We start from the raw sequence: 16032 nt of genomic DNA on the forward strand, positions 1-16032 counted from the left end.
GCATTCGGGGCCGCTCCGGGGACACTTATTGTCTTGTATATAGTGATTATAGCGCCGCGGCCACTAAAGGACCCAAACTCATGGAAAGAAAGTGTCACTCAAGTACACTCTTGATCTATTGCAGGGGAAAACTTTTGGTAGTTTCATGATCTAAAGTGTATAGGTCGTTGAGGCCAAGTATTACAATCCATATAGAACATGCATTGGTGGAGTCCATTCTAGTTCCTGTCAAAAGATGAGATGACCATCAGCAAACGATAAGGTGTGAGAAGACACAATCCCTGCCCGGATCCTACATACAACGCCTTAGACAATATAAATGCATGCCATGGAATCCATATTTTGTCTCGTCACAACTATTACCAGCATAATCAAGTAGCCTTGCTGCTGTTCAAGCTCTCGCGGACAAATGCCGAGAAATCCCTCCCGGAAGATTGCCGGACCCAATCAGTATATGATCGCGACCTCCAGCGGACATGATTGGTCGCAATGATTAGCAGGGAAACTTGAATAAGGGAACATTTTGGTTGTGGCTCGGTCCTTTTTCTGTTCCCTTGGAAAAGCCTCCCAAGACAACCAACCAAGACGCCCCGCGTGGCGTGGACTGCGAGAATGTATTTCCGAAGACAAACCGTCCATGGATGGGGAAAAACATTTTAACCTACAGAGGTCAGATGCTCTCATAACAACTGACTATCTTTTCCCCACCACCTTCTTTCCCACCCCGCATTCCACCCGCATCCTTTCTGCGGCCCAGATGGTCCCGCCTTTTTGATTCCGGTTGGCGCCGCAGACACTTTGGCTGGGCTTCGGAATAAATAAATACTTTAAATGTAGTGCCATGTGCAACCAAGTATCAATCGTACAAATGACCATTCATGACTTGGATATTATTAATATCCATACGATCCGGTGTATATCAATGGATCTCGTTCATTCCTTCTTGAGTCGCAATGGCTTTTGGAAGTAACAAGCCCACAGGTTGAAGCGGTCATGAATACTCTCGGAACTAAGTGCTCATAATACTATACTACCAAAATTTCGGTGGAGAAACATTTCCGTTCGCCCGAGCACATCATAATCGCGTGCCGACAGAAACAGAAGAGCCAATGCAGCTTCTTACAATCATGTCACAGCAGGCATACAATTTGTGCAATTGAGCTGAAAAGAGTTGTGCACAAAAACATCAACGAGACTTGGCCTTTCAATCAGAGCTTTCTTCTTATATATACCAAAAAAGCATGCGATCTATCTACAGTCCTCGAGGTATCACCGAGAATGCTAGAATGGGATGCTATGCAGACCAAACCCCTTTACTGTAAATCCATGAAATCGAACGTGACCGAATCAGTAAGCTTCAGTACCGTAAATGCTCCTTCGCTGTTTCCCAAACATAAAGTATCGAAGGTATCATCTCTCTTTGCGCAAACCCAAGCAGGTAGATTGGGGGGTATTTACAACTTCTCCTTGAGCAGGCTCTTCATCCTCCTCTCGACAGCGTTCAAGTACTCGGTGGTGGTGACGTAGTCCTCACGAGCCGTCTTTCCGCAGGCCAGGGCCAGATCCTTGGTCATGATGCCGTCAACGTCGACAGTGTCAATGCAAGCCTGCTCGAGGGACTCGGCAAAGGCGACGACCTCGGGGGTATCGTCGAGCTTTCCACGCTGGATCAGACCGCGGGTCCAGGCAAAGATGGAGGCAATGGGGTTGGTAGAGGTCTCCTTGCCCTTCTGGTGCTCGCGGAAGTGGCGGGTAACGGTTCCGTGGGCGGCCTCGGACTCAAAGGTCTTGCCATCGGGGGTGATGAGAACCGAAGTCATGAGACCGAGGGAACCAAAACCTTGGGCAACAATGTCGGACTGGACATCACCGTCGTAGTCTATCGATGGTCGGTTAGTAAATATGACCCATTGCAATTTTCTGCTGCTGCTGCTGCTGCTGCTGCTGCTGCTGCTGCTGCTTCAATGTGACTTACTCTTCAATGCCATAATGTAGCCACCAGAGCTCTTGATCATCTGAGCGACCATGTCGTCGATCAGGCGGTGCTCGTACCAGATCTTCTTGGCCTCAAAGTCGGCCTTGTAGGTCGTGTCGTAGATCTCCTGGAAGATGTCCTTGAAACGGCCATCGTACTTCTTGAGAATGGTGTTCTTGGTGGACATGTACAGGGGCAGCTCCTTGGCCAGAGCAAGCTTGAAACTGGCGTGGGCGAAACCAGTGATGCTCTCGTCAGTGTTGTACTGAGTCTGGGCGACACCGCCGCCGCTCTTGAACTGGAAGACCTCAATCTCCTCGGGCTGGCCACCCTCGGGGGTGTAGACCATAGACAGCTTGCCGGGGCCCGGGATGACCTTGTCCTTGGCCCGGTACTGGTCACCGAAAGCGTGACGGCCAATGATGATGGGCTTCTTCCATCCCTGTACCAAACGAGGAATGCGCGGGATCACGATAGGCTCGCGGAAGACGGTACCGCCGAGAGCGTTACGGATGGTACCGTTAGGGGACAGCCACACTATGCGGACGCAACATGTTAGTGATATAGGGTTCGATTGTGCATACAAGTGCTCCAGTGAAGCGGTGAGATTTTGGGGCTATAACGGGCAATGCAATATAAGAGACACGCAGTGCGGGGTGGCACAACAGCGCGTGGTGCAGGAACCAATGCAGGTCAGACTGCAATTTCTCATCTTGACGGGCAACCGCCATATGGCTGGAGTATGGGATTGTATTGCATGGGATTCTTTTTGAATTGGATTGGCTTGGCTTACTCTGCTTGAGCTTAAACTCCTCTACACGCGCCTCGTCGGGAGTGATGGTGGCACACTTGACACCGACCGAGTACTTCTTGATAGCCTCGGCAGCATCGATGGTGACCTGGTCGTTGGTCTCGTCACGGTAAGGAAGACCCAAGTCGTAGTACTTGAGGTCAATGTCGAGGTAAGGGTGGATGAACTTGTCCTTGATGTCCTGCCAGATGACACGGGTCATCTCATCACCGTCGAGCTCCACGACGGGGTTCTTGACCTTGATCTTCTGGGCCGCCATGGCTTGTCTGGTGTAGTGGAAGGAGGCGACGGGGACTGCAGGACGGGCGGCAGAACTCAGGACGGGACGGAAGGCGGCGGGCCGGGCGGCAGATCTGGCAAAGGAAGTCGTGGTCGGCCGGATCGAACGAGCGGCGGCAGCGTAGAAGGAGTTCATGTTGACCAGGATGTGGACGGGCAGGACGAGAATCCTGCCTCTTATACTGAAGCTAGAAAAAGTATAGTCGGTGTCGGGCAGGTGGTCGAACAGGAATCGGCAGTCTGAGAGCCGAGGAAGAAGCCGGTTAGCTAGTTCCGGGGGTGGGTGGTTTCGGGGACGCAAAGCACGAGGTAGGTCGTTTGCAGGTCCAGAGCTCAGACAGGACAGGTTCGGTCGTTGTGGACGAATGGGGAGGGAGCGGGCCGGTGCTCTGCTTGCTTGCTTGCTTACTTACCTACAACTTCTTGTCACTGCGATCTGACTGACAGGTATAGCAATTGGCAAATTGTATACTAGGCGCAGCTGTCTGGGCCAATTGAAATTCGGGATACGATTCCAATGGAATGTGAATGGATGAAAGTTGTGGAAGAAGAAAGCACCAGACTTTTTGGAGATTTGGCACTAGTATGTAGGTAAGGTAGGGAATGGTTCAAGGGAGAAGTGGACGACGGTGACACGACGTCGCTACTTGTTACTATTGGAGTCTTTTTTTCTCCCTCGCTTTCTTTCTCCTCTCTCTCTTGTTCTCCTCTTTCGTTTCGGGGATATATAAGGAGCCGTGTCACAGGATGTATGTGTGTCAAGTGTGCGTGTGCGCGTGAGGGGTTTTATTAGGAAGTTCCAACCAGTCGAGTGGCCAGGTTCATTCAATTTCAAGTAACAACAACAGTTCTCCAACCACATAAAAACACACGCAACACACAGAGTCGGAGCATTCGGTTAAGCTGCTTGCGACTCGGTGATACGTCCGCTTGCGCTGCCTCCAATGGCAAAATCTTGAGCTCGAAAGAAAAAAGAGAGTAAAAGAGGGGCCGGCTCAGGGTCCGAGACTCTTGCTTCTGCCGATTTGCGGAGAGTTTTCATCAGTGCAAAGAGCAGAGAGCGCAAAAGGGAGCACATGCCAAATTCCGCCTTTCCCTCTCTCTCTCTTTCCATACTAATTCTGAGTGGCCCCAAGGGTCCCTGACGCAAACAGGACCGATGGGGGAAAATCCACGAACCGGCTCGACCTTTGCATGGCGTTTCTGGTCTGTGCTGCGCCGAGATGACGATTGCGGGGATGAAAATCTAGCCTAAATCGGTGACTTGGCGCATAGCTCGGTGGAAGTCTAAATGCGTGCTTTTGAATGCTGCTTTGTAAATCAGGTGATGAGCTCACGTCAATGATTGAAACCACTCGAGTCGCGGAGACATCATGTGAGATATTATAGAGTTGTCAGAATTGAGCGAGGACAAACTATAACCATTCCAAATGATCATCTTGACCTCATTGGTCAGGTTCTGCATGTCTTGGAAACAGGCAAACAAGGTTGGCAAAAAAACGTGTTGCAGCATCACTAAAAATGATTAGCGGCACAGCGACCTCTTGAATATGTAAGCTCCAGTTTATGCGACAGCTCTGGGCTTTACCTTGCGACTGTACTCTGTACACCACCTGGACCCGGCCCTTTTCTTCCCACGCACACCCATTCCAAGAACCGCTATTATGTAAATGGACATGGTATTTATACTCAAACGTTATCGCATTGCCAATGCTATCAATAGATGAGATACTTATCGTGGCCAAATCTCTCCAAGTGGGAATTTCCTCATCATTGCACTCCACTATAAAAAATAGCATTGTCCAGCACAAAGTCGCTCAACCCACGTCATATCCATTGTCGGCTCCTATGCCGGTGAGGTCGAGCGGAAAACACTGCCGCCGAACATCGGATTCCGCACCCATTTCCCGGTCATAGATCTGCAACACAACGAGAGTGTCTTGTTGTCTTGACTCAACAAAAACGCAAGAAAAAGAACGCTCGTCAGTCTGAGTTATAAAAAATAAAAAAATAAAAAAAAGTCAGTACACATAACCAAATATACGCTGCCACACACAACATGTATTTGGCCATTACTCTGTATTGTGCGCCATCGTGTACGGCCTGCGATTGATTATACCAAAGTTGCCGCATGTCTTTCGGCTTGGCAGGGAAAGTGGGACAGCTTGACTTGGCACCAGATGCTTTATATAGCTGAAGAGATTAAAGGCAGCGACGAAGGTCCATTGCAGCACTTTCCCAGCGTTTGACCTTGCGCATATATCAGAGAAACAAGACCATGAGGAGATGAAAATAAACATGGTCATAAACCACCGCCTTCGTATAGGAGCGGCAAATGACATGCCTTGGAAACCTAAGAGATGGATAAAATGACAGTGACGTTTCTAGTCATCATTACTTGTGTGCACTGACAGTATTGTTCAAGAACAGTCGTGCAGTCAATCCATGGACTATGCCCTCTGATGAATCAGTGAAGACATGCCACCCAAAGTCAATACATGTAACATCATGACCACTGCAGCCATCATTTCAGCCGTCAATATTTGTTGCCATCTGTCCAGATTTCGACAAAGATTGCATTTCGGGCATGGGCCATTGCAACCCGGGTAAGCATTACCTCGATAAACTCCATCATCGATTCATCGATTCGGGGATCTCTTTTTTGTTCTTGGCAAAAGGTAATTGCGGCACGGCACGGTACTTGGCGGGCACTTGAAAAAGGTGGTGTGTGTAGTACCTATTTAATCATGCTGTGGCACATGGAAAGATGGTTTGTGGTGGTCATTCTCTTGAGATCAAGCAAAGTCAGCGTCATTGTGATGGTTCAAGTCTCATTATTCGACATATTTCCCAGTCCAACCTACCCTTCTTCGGAATATTAGTCATCGTTGACATACGCACTGATTCAGAATGCACCCCTCGGGATATATATCTCACGAAGTAAGCAAGGATGGGAACAAAGCCGGCCAAATTATGCACGTAGCAGCATATAATCTTGTCGCAATTGGACTGGACAGCCATGGAATAGGTGTCGTGATGCTACCTATCAGGTCATTTTCTACCCAATAGCTTCGGCATTAGTAAAAAACCGTCTCAGTCCGTTCTTGATACGTGGTGCACGAGGTGAGGCGTAAATACGCATCACTTGTTCCGAGTTTAACCATACTTTATCCTCTTCCTCTATCCAATCAAGACCCTGGCATGGTCTTTTTCGTCCCATGTCGTCGAGAGCACGTCGTTGGGCTGAACATGCGGGGGCCCGGATTTGGCTAGGGAATATATGCACTCCGCCAATTTTTGACCCAGGGATCTTACCCAATGTACCTATGCGGCTCTCTCCATCTTACCCACCCAGAAGACAATATAACGGATCACCTGGACCTGCTCTCGGAAATCGAACCATGCAATCAGGACACACGTCCAGGGCTACATACGGGCCCAGCGTCACGGAGACCGAGGGTTCCCCCAGGGCGAGATTTTGTTACCTGGCCCGAACAAAGTACATGTCTTTCCCCCTTTTCCCTTTGCATTTTCCGCAGTTCGCCGCTTCGCTTAAGCAATGGTCACCACCGCAACACGAGAATAGCTCGTCTAATGTACATTTACACAAAGTGCAGCGTCACATTCTGCACGACCCGGCAGATGCAGACTGCCAAGCTGCAAGAAATAATTACCCCTAAGTTGGGCTTCATGATAGTTGCTTTTTTTTTTATTCTTTCAACTCATTTCTCTGTGTATCAAACATGTCACTCCTCTGCGTCCTCCACCGGCAGCCCCATGGCCCGTTGCGGAGAAGGATGATGACCAAGGGGTACTCAACCACCAACTCCAAAACAGTGAACTTTTTCTATAGGCTCAATCATGGCACTAACCTTGGTCAGATCCTAGCGTGTGAAACAGAGCCAATTAGAACCAATATCGAATAAAAAAAGGCGGTTGTGCATGCAATCATAATTCTCCGGATCGCTTTCCCTCACCCACCGGAGGCAATGGTGGGCTCAGGCTGGGCAAAGCTGGGGTTTAACGGCACAATGAGGGTTTAGTCAACGCTTATTACTTGCCGGAGCCGATGCCGTTGTTACACGGGTTAACTTGGCGATGTTGAAATGTATGTGAATAGACCAAAGATCCTTGCACACCAAGACATCATACAGCATCGCCCTAGTGTGAGCCATGTTCGAAGCCGGACCACTCGTGGTGAGGGCGTGACTTGTAGATCGTGTAAGCCAAGAAGCTTGTTATGTGCTTATTTCGGTCCGATGTCATGCAGTATTCGATAGTCAAGAAGAGACTTGTGCTTTGTGGCTGAATGTCTTGCATGTCGACTCCTTCTCGTAGTTTCCCAATATATTCAAAGATATTGTAGATGCAGTTATCTGTAATGGGAAAGGTGTTTTAAGGCGAGATGTCATCAATTCACTATATAGCACTTTCATGGGTACAGATGCGAAATTAAGAAAGCCAAAAACGAGCTGAGCGTTGCATTTCAACGGTCTCAACGGTCGGACTTCTTCACCACGAGTTGTAATATGAAGGGACTGATCTCCCTCTTGCCTGACCGTTTGCCTCTTTCCCCGGCAGACACATGCATGATTATTGAAGTGAAAGTGGATCTTGCAGCCAACAACTTTTTTACTTTTTCCCCCTGTACCCCCGGAAAATCCGTACATCATGAGGATAACATCAACGAATGGCACGAACAACATGGGTTCGCTTACAGAATACTCCAAAATGCTTCTTTCTCCAAATGTTGCTGTCGTCGATGGTGTGACTCTCTTCCCTACGAGGAAATAACCTCGGGACCAGACGTCTTATAAATGCCTCGCCGCATTCTGTGAGAGTCTGATTCGAGTTGATCATCGTTCCTCACAGCATTTTCAGAAAGTCTTTCGATCCTATTGCGATATAGCCTGTGTAAACATGAGAGCTCCTATAATCCTCCTTCTGGCTGTACAGGCCTCGGGACAAGCGCTCATATCGAGTGACACGGCCTTTTATGGCGAGTCCCCGGCCGTGTACCCGTCTCGTTAGTATCAGCTTCACAAAATTTTACCTTGGAATCAACACTGACAAAATTGTACAGCCAATGCCACTGGCGTCGGAGACTGGGAAGATGCGTATGCCAAGGCAGTTGACTTTGTTGCGCAGTTGACCTTGGCAGAAAAGGTAGGCAGCGAGTCACACTGATATCACCCTCCTTGTGCCCGGCTGACGCAATTTGGCTCTTCAGGTCGCACTCACCGGCGGAGTGAGCTCAGGCAATGGCTGTGCCGGTCGTATCCCGGCCATTAACGGCACCGATTTCCCCGGCCTCTGTCTCAGCGATGGACCGGCCGGTATCAGAGGCACTAACTTGGTCTCTTCCTGGCCGGCCGGGAATGCCGTGGGCGCTAGGTAGGCCATGACTCACGGCTGGATGGTGAATCTTTGATCTGACATTTGTAATAGTTGGAATCGTAACCTGACCAAACTTCGAGGTGTGGGCATGGCCAAGGAGTTCAAGGCAAAGGGTGCCCAGGTCGCCCTGGGTCCTGTCGTTGGACCCCTTGGCCGGATCGCCAACGGCGGCAGAAACTGGGAAGGTTGGTCTCTCATAATGGTTTTCAAGACAAGATATCATTCGTGGCTGATTCTTTACAGGCTTTAGTAATGATCCCTATCTCGCCGGTGCTCTTGGAGCCGATAGTGTTGAAGGTATCCAGTCCGTTGGCGTCACGGCCAGCACCAAGGTGTGTTGCTCATCTTCGCTCGTTCAAGGCGTGGCATGCACTAAAAAGAAACTTCTAGCACTTTATCGCAAATGAACAAGAGCACTACCGAAATCCGTCAGGAAACGTGGCCGCCGTTTCTGCCAACATTGACGACAAGACCATGCATGAACTATATCTCTGGTATGCACTTTGAGTCGTGGTGGTATACAATTCTCCCAAGATACGAGCTAATTGTATTATAGGCCATTCCAAGATGCTGTCAAGGCTGGTACTGGATCTATCATGTGTTCATACAATCGACTCAACAACTCTTATGGTTGCGCGAATAGTCTGACGCAAAATGGTCTCCTCAAGACCGAGTTGGGTTTTCAGGTATGTAACAAATCTTTTGGTGGTTTGCTCAATGTTGATCTCTCATTCAGGGCTTTGTGGTCTCCGATTGGGGAGCTCAACACTCTGGTGTGGCCTCGGCACTTGCTGGTCTTGACATGGCCATGCCATCAGGCTCATCATTTTGGGGAAACAACCTGATTGCGGCCGTCAACAATGGCTCCGTGCCCGAGTCCAGGATTGACGATATGGCAATAAGGTAAAAAGAAAGCCTCTGTTTTCAATTCTGTTTCACCCTTTGACCTTGCTAATGTGTCACAGAATCCTTTCAACGTGGTACAAGTTCAGCCAAGACACTGATTTCCCAGCACCGGGAATAGGAATGCCGTCCAGAGTGAGCGGTCCTTACCAGAGAATCATTGGCACGAGCCCCGACAGCAAGGAAGTCTTGTTGCAGGGTGCCATCGAGGGACACGTCCTAGTCAAGAACACCAACGGCGCCCTCCCCTTGAAGTCACCGCAGCTCATCTCGCTGTATGGGTACTCGGCCCGGACCTTTGACCGCTACGCCTGGGGCACTCCCGGCTGGAACAATGGCGAGGAGGCGCGTTCCACGGCTGACACCAGCACCACGCAGATCGCCTCCAACGGTACGTTGTTTACAGGAGGCGGTTCGGGCGGAAACATGCCGGCATACCTGAGCTCTCCGTATGAGGCCTTGAGCCAGCGGGCCTACGATGACGGAACCCATTTGTGGTGGGACTTTCAGTACAATAGCCAAAACTCTCAGGTTGACCAAGGATCGGATGCTTGTATCGTCATTGGCAATGCTTATGCCGCTGAGGGTGCCGACAGACCAGGGTAAGACAACTAGTGTTTTCTCTCAAGTTTACTTTTCTCGCCAAGCCAGGAGAAGCTGTATTGCTAACATATAGGCAACAGACTTCATGACGATTTCACAGACAATCTGATCCTCAACATTGCTAACCAGTGCAACAACACCATTGTCGTTTTCCACAATGCCGGAGTTCGTCTGGTTGATCAATTCATTGACCACCCCAACGTGACTGGTAAGTTTATGAACAATCGCGCCCTACGTAGGTGTTCGTGACTCATTCCAATCGACTGTAGCCCTGATATTCGCCCACCTACCCGGCCAAGACGCCGGCCGCGCCCTCGTCTCCCTACTGTACGGCGACACCTCTCCCTCGGGCAAGCTGCCCTACTCGGTCCCGCACAACGAGAGCGACTATGGAGCTCTCAAGAACGAGTCCCTACCCGTCGGCATCTACGCCAACTTCCCCCAGTCCGACTTTTCCGAGGGCGTCTACATTGACTACCGCGCCTTTGACCAGCAGGACATTACGCCGCGCTACGAGTTTGGCTTTGGCCTGAGCTACACCACCTTTGGCTTTTCGGGCCTGGCCGCGTCCGTCGCCGCGGGAGCCAACACGGACGCGTACCCTATCCAGCCTATTGTCGAGGGCGGCCGGCAGGACCTGTGGGACGTTGTGGCCCAGGTGTCGGCCGACGTGGCCAACACGGGCTCCGTGCAGGGCGCCGAGGTGGTGCAGCTATACGTCGGTATCCCCAATGGTCCCATTCGCCAGCTCCGGGGCTTTGAAAAGGTCCTGCTCAGCCCGGGAGAGTCTGGGCATGTTACCTTTGACTTGACGCGTCGGGATCTGAGTACGTGGGATACCGAGAAGCAAGAGTGGTTGCTCCAGGAGGGAGAGTATCAGGTTTATATTGGCTCCAGTAGTAGAGATCTCCCACTCTCGTCTACTTTGACCATTTAAAAACGAATGAGACTCATTGTATGTAAGTCGTGCGGGAAAAATTCAGTTCTAATCATTCTCTGGACTCCAGCAAAATGGAGGCCATTAAAATTGTTTTTGAGCGATGGAGGGAGTAATTGAAATACATCCTATGCAAAGACTTCTTGAAAGCTGGTACCGTGTAACGTGACTTCTGTACCAATAGCCGAAGAAAATGACCTGGCTGCCAGATTATCCGCTTCCTATTCACATATCACGAGTAGGCCTCGGCGAAAAACATCAAATGTAAAGCATCCAGACCAGTCGAAAAAACAAATTGAGAGGAGAATATTGATAGATATCCTGCGTCATTCGTAAAGAATTAGTCTGGCCCCAGAAGTTTCAGCCGTTTCCGCCACTCTTCTGCTCTTGTTAACAATGGCTTGTAGTCTCTGGCCTGTTCTGTGCCAGACTCCCGGTTTATCCTTTCTTGCAATAGATCAATTTGTTCGACTACTTGCCCATACAAGGTCGCCACCTGTGCCGGGTCCATCATGTCTGGCTGCTCTGCTTCTATTTCAGCTTTCTTGATCGCAATTGCTAGCAGACTCATCCGAGCCGCCGGCTGAGATGCCTCGTGCTTTAGATCCAAAGCCTGTAGAGCGTGTTGTTTTGCAGATTCGAGGTAGGCCAGGGCCTTTTTCTTTTCTTTGGTCTTGCCATCTGGCGCTAGCATACGACATTCTGCAATGCCCAAGTGAATATGACAGGTGAGTTTAAGCCGCTCGGGTATCGGTGAGTTGTACACGAGGGTGAGCGATTCCCGGAATTTGTGGTATGCTTGGGTGAGTGAGCCTCGTTCGAGCAAGGCTTCGGCCTCCTTGATTTCATCAACTGCAATACAACCGGCGTCAATAAACACGTATGCCTTCGGTCAAAGTTAAGAGGGACTTGACGCACCTATATGTTTTGCCGCATCCTCATTATCGAATGTGGTGAGCAAATGAGATCGGTCTCCAAAAGCAGAAAAGCTGAGCATCGTGGTCGCGGGCCGTCGAATCGTTGGCCTCGACCCAGACCCAGAGAGATTGTTGACATGGCGTGGAGTGATTGCATGACCTGGTCCAGCTGATGTCGAGAGAGCGATGGGTAACGATGTGGAGGACTTTAGGGCATCCAATCGAGTGCGCTCTGCATATGGATTTGTTTGTGATGGCGAAAGCATTGGTGGCGCTGAGACATGACGACAGTTGTTTGGATTCGGTCGTGATGCTACAGGAGGTCTGTCCGTACTGGGCTGTGAATTGTGTATACCTAGTTCTGGAGGCATGTTTGTGTCGATTTGTAAGCCGAGCAATCTTCTTGCGCACTTCTCAATCTCATGGCGTTTCTCGATCGCAAACAGTTCAATGTACTCGGTTATAGCATCGAAGCTTTCCCATCCGTCCAGCTCGACCTCACCCAGATTTCGCTCTGGACTAAATCTGAAATACCTTTGATCGTCAATAAGACCGCGGCCTTCTCTTGTAGATAAGAATTCAACATGAGCGGCGTGGCAATCTAACGAATGCTTTGCGAGGACCTTGGCGACTTTCAAGACATGATTACTACTCTTTAGTGGAGTGGCTCCCTTGACGCCAGTACCGAGACTCACAATACATTCGAAGTTGCGACCATGATCGAATCCGTTGCATTCATTCACCACTTGCCTGATTGGGTTGTTTCCCGTCAAGGCACCGTCGTAGAGGGTCATGGACGGGCCGGGACGCTTAATGGTCATGGGCTTGAACAACGAGGGTGCTGCGCTGGTAGCCCGTGCAGCTTCCCAGACCTTTATAGGGGCGTAGGGGAAGTGATGGTCATCATCTGAAGCGTATGACCGTATCAAACGTGGGCTTGTTGTGTAGTTGGTGGTGGAGCATACGAAACTGTGAATAGTTGTTAACCATGTAACTTGTGAATGAGCAGCATCCGCAATTCAAATAAAAGTCACCGAGCGAGACGATAGACTTACACACGGCATTTGGGATTGGGTGATCTTTCTATCAATTCCAGGTCTTCGTTGGGTTGATTGCGCGTGACAACTTTCTTTATCTGTGTCTCAAAAGCCTTTGCATCATAAACGGCACCGCCGATGAATATTTTCAAGGGCTTCCATTTTTTACGGTCTGTTGGAAAAGCGGCGGCGGATATTTCCTGAAAGGCTTCAATGGCCACAGATATCTTCATTTTCAGGCGACCAAGCATGAGCGCAATGAGGCTTGAATAGTTTACTAAGTCAGTTCGATTTGACGTGATGTCTTTTGCCAGATTGATCCAAGGCTTGACGCGTTCAGAAGGAAATCCACATACCCCCCAGTTGACGTCCCTCCGATGAGGTCGAAGTAATCGCAAGGCAGGAGTTCATTTTCAGGATCCACATTGCCTTTTATCCTGGCCATGGCAGTAAAGATCTTTTTCAAAATCAACAGCTCTGCCAATCCTCTCACCCCGCCTCCGTCTGGTCCCATTGATTGTGAGTAGAGAATTTTCGTATTTGCGAGGAGCGGGAGACGACTTACCGAGTGACAGGACCTTCAACGGTGGCATAGTGGAGTCATGGCTTTGAGAAGGACTATTTGGCGGTATATTGGGACTACTAAATGCTTGCGACCGGGCCGGGACAGGTTCCATTCTGAAAGAGGCTGCACATCAAGATAATACTACAAGATAAGTGCTTTGGATATGTATGCGCTTATAACAATGTTAAAGCAGAATTTCAAGGCTTCTGAGGATAACGGGTAGATTCTCCTTTGCTAGAGTATGTCGGTTCCGTGTAAATGGTTAGGAGTAGCTGTCATGCGGCAAGCAGACGGGGACAGATCAGACTTTGGAGGCTGTTTTCGGTGGCCATGCCTTCCACACCCATTCTCGTTCTACCTTCCCCCGACTTTTCCTAGCTAGGGAAATGTTTATAACATAAGCTGCATTTTATTGAAAATGGGGTCCGAAGTGCAAAATGGTCCAGAGTCTAGAGGGGATTACTGCAGCCCAGTCTCAAGCACACAGCCTTACGTTTGGTGTGCCAATGGAGTCAAACTTCTCACTTCTTCTGAGTACCCTCACCCATGCGAAAATCCTAGTCAGAAATGATTAGGTCGTGAAACTAGAATAATCCAGGCTATTTCGGACGCTTGAAACATCAAAAGATCAGAATCAAATGGAACGATGGTAATTATACATGTTGTATCACACACACGACCATTTGTATTCTTCTACATTTGCTCCTTGACTGCAGGGATACTGCAGAAATATGCATACGTGATTTGTCCAGAGGCTGACACGTCGATCCTTGGCTGAGTTTTTGCACTTTGAAGCATTCTACTACGCCCAGCCCGATTGAGTCCGACATGTGCTCTGCCAAGAAAACATGTTCCGAATAGCCGTAATGCAAGAAGAAGAAGAGTGGCTAGAAACACTGGATCATAGTTGGACATGTCTTGGGTCGTGCGCCTACTAGCCTTGATCTATATGGTATATGCCACGTGCAGGAATCCGCTCATTGAAAAGATACACGAAGATGAGTAGATGGATATGTATATGGTTAGGCAATGAAATTACTATCGAGAGTCATATCTCCGCCACCTGCTTCTGAATCTTATGAAAAATATACTTCATCATCATTATTCGTTTCGGCCAGGATAGATAGTGTGGTCGCGGTGATGGCCAGCCATGGGTCGCACAGAGTCGCGCGCCGAGAATGCTGGTGTCATGAAGCTCACCACATCAGGATTCATCTCACCAGACGCTGTTGGATGCAACAGCCTTCTCTGTTGTGTCTCAGTATTGAGCGACGCCTGTGACCTTTGGAGAAAGTCCGCGTAGGACTGGGGTTCGTTTTGGTCCACGGCATGGTATGCCGTCATTGACGATCCGGTTACTCTGGTGCTATGCGGACTCTTGATGGCTTCAGGCCTTATCTCCTGTGTTGGATCGTAGACCGACACGGTCGTTCGCTGAGCCTTCTGGTTCTTCTTCTTCTTGTAACAGCGGCGGCAGCACCATAATATGAAGCAACAGAAAGCAATTCCTCCCAGGCCACCACCCACGATGGCACCTATGTCGTTACCGGAAAGTGTTGAAGGCGACGATGTCGATGTTGGTGTGGCCATCAAAGTGACCGTCGAAGCTGCTGGTCCCAACAATGACGTTGACGAAGATGTTGGCAAAGATGTAGGTGAGGATACTGGGCTTGAAGCCGAATCTGATGCCACTGCTGTTGTTTGGGTCCTTCCGCTTGAAGAAGTATCACCTACAAGCAAAGAAATTCCAGTGAACGGGGCCGAGACGGTGGTCAAGATTGCTAAAAAGCAGCGAGAGGGGTGTATATTAGCGTGCTAAACCGAAAGAATTGGTTGGACTACCACCTCATGAGATACTTACTTGATGTTGAGATGCCAAAAGCAAAGGGAGACATGGCGTAAATGATCCAGGGCGAGGCCGTTATATCTTCCGAGGACAGCTCCATAGTCAGTGTAGGCGTATAGCCATCGGAAACCGTAGAAAAACTCCAACAACCCCAGGCCTGGACGTTGAGGGCTGGATATGTTTCAAATGCACATGTATTATAGGGACTTTCAGTGCTATAAAGGCGGCTTTGGTCAGACCTTGGCTGCTGATCGTCCTTTTCAAGGTAGGGAACAAAAAAAAAAAAAAGGGCATATGGGGAAGAGTGAACGCACCACTTTCGAAGAGAAGCATTCTCTACACATGCAGTATTGGTGCAAGTTGTTGTACACAAGGTTGGGAAACGGATCTCAAAAATGCCCTGTCCACTACAGGGTGCAGCCCACAGAGGACTACCATAGTCCCTTCTAAGTGCAGCGCACATGCCAGCACCGCATTCGATAGATCCTGAGTACAAAAATTGAACAGGTCAGCAGTGTACTGAGTCAGGACCGCGGTGTCTCTTCAGTAACTGAACAGGCCATAATGTTGGAAAAAGGAATCTTGACTTACTATCATGGCCGCCATCGTTGTTGAACCCGCATAAATTGGTAGAAGAGTCGCGTCGCCATGCCTTTTCTTCACGGAGCCTTGGCGCTGGAGTTATCAGAGGCTGCAAAGCTGCCATTGCTGGAAGAAACTCTTTCTGGGTAGTACGTTGATGGGAAGAATCAAGGTGATTTG

At 49.4% G+C, this 16032-nt stretch overlaps 4 protein-coding genes across 4 annotated transcripts; 2 read left to right on the forward strand and 2 right to left on the reverse strand.

Moving 5' to 3' along the window:
* Window positions 1-1454: 1454 nt before the first annotated feature.
* Window positions 1455-3201, reverse strand: PFICI_13097 (Isocitrate dehydrogenase; the record flags this gene model as incomplete). The annotated part of the gene is made up of 3 exons (XM_007841678.1): window positions 1455-1879; window positions 1976-2512; window positions 2769-3201. 3 exons carry the CDS (start codon window positions 3199-3201, stop codon window positions 1455-1457), a joined length of 1395 nt encoding a protein of 464 aa, XP_007839869.1.
* Window positions 3202-7985: 4784 nt separating this feature from the next.
* Window positions 7986-10905, forward strand: PFICI_13098 (putative beta-glucosidase M; the record flags this gene model as incomplete). Its single annotated transcript, XM_007841679.1, has 11 exons — window positions 7986-8091; window positions 8149-8231; window positions 8296-8459; window positions 8514-8647; window positions 8706-8794; window positions 8853-8956; window positions 9019-9148; window positions 9199-9365; window positions 9428-9967; window positions 10049-10176; window positions 10238-10905. The coding sequence occupies 11 exons, from the start codon at window positions 7986-7988 to the stop codon at window positions 10903-10905; spliced, it is 2313 nt and encodes a 770-aa protein (XP_007839870.1).
* A 340-nt stretch (window positions 10906-11245) lies between these two features.
* On the reverse strand, window positions 11246-13452 carry PFICI_13099 (uncharacterized protein; the record flags this gene model as incomplete). Its single annotated transcript, XM_007841680.1, has 5 exons — window positions 11246-11757; window positions 11824-12791; window positions 12878-13123; window positions 13216-13363; window positions 13425-13452. 5 exons carry the CDS (start codon window positions 13450-13452, stop codon window positions 11246-11248), a joined length of 1902 nt encoding a protein of 633 aa, XP_007839871.1.
* Window positions 13453-14952: 1500 nt separating this feature from the next.
* Window positions 14953-15243, forward strand: PFICI_13100 (uncharacterized protein; the record flags this gene model as incomplete). The annotated part of the gene is made up of 1 exon (XM_007841681.1): window positions 14953-15243. One exon carries the CDS (start codon window positions 14953-14955, stop codon window positions 15241-15243), a length of 291 nt encoding a protein of 96 aa, XP_007839872.1.
* Window positions 15244-16032: the final 789 nt, after the last annotated feature.

The sequence above is a fragment of the Pestalotiopsis fici genome (genome assembly GCF_000516985.1).
Source record: "Pestalotiopsis fici W106-1 unplaced genomic scaffold PFICI_Scf_11, whole genome shotgun sequence".
In the NCBI taxonomy this organism is placed as follows: domain Eukaryota; kingdom Fungi; phylum Ascomycota; class Sordariomycetes; order Amphisphaeriales; family Sporocadaceae; genus Pestalotiopsis; species Pestalotiopsis fici.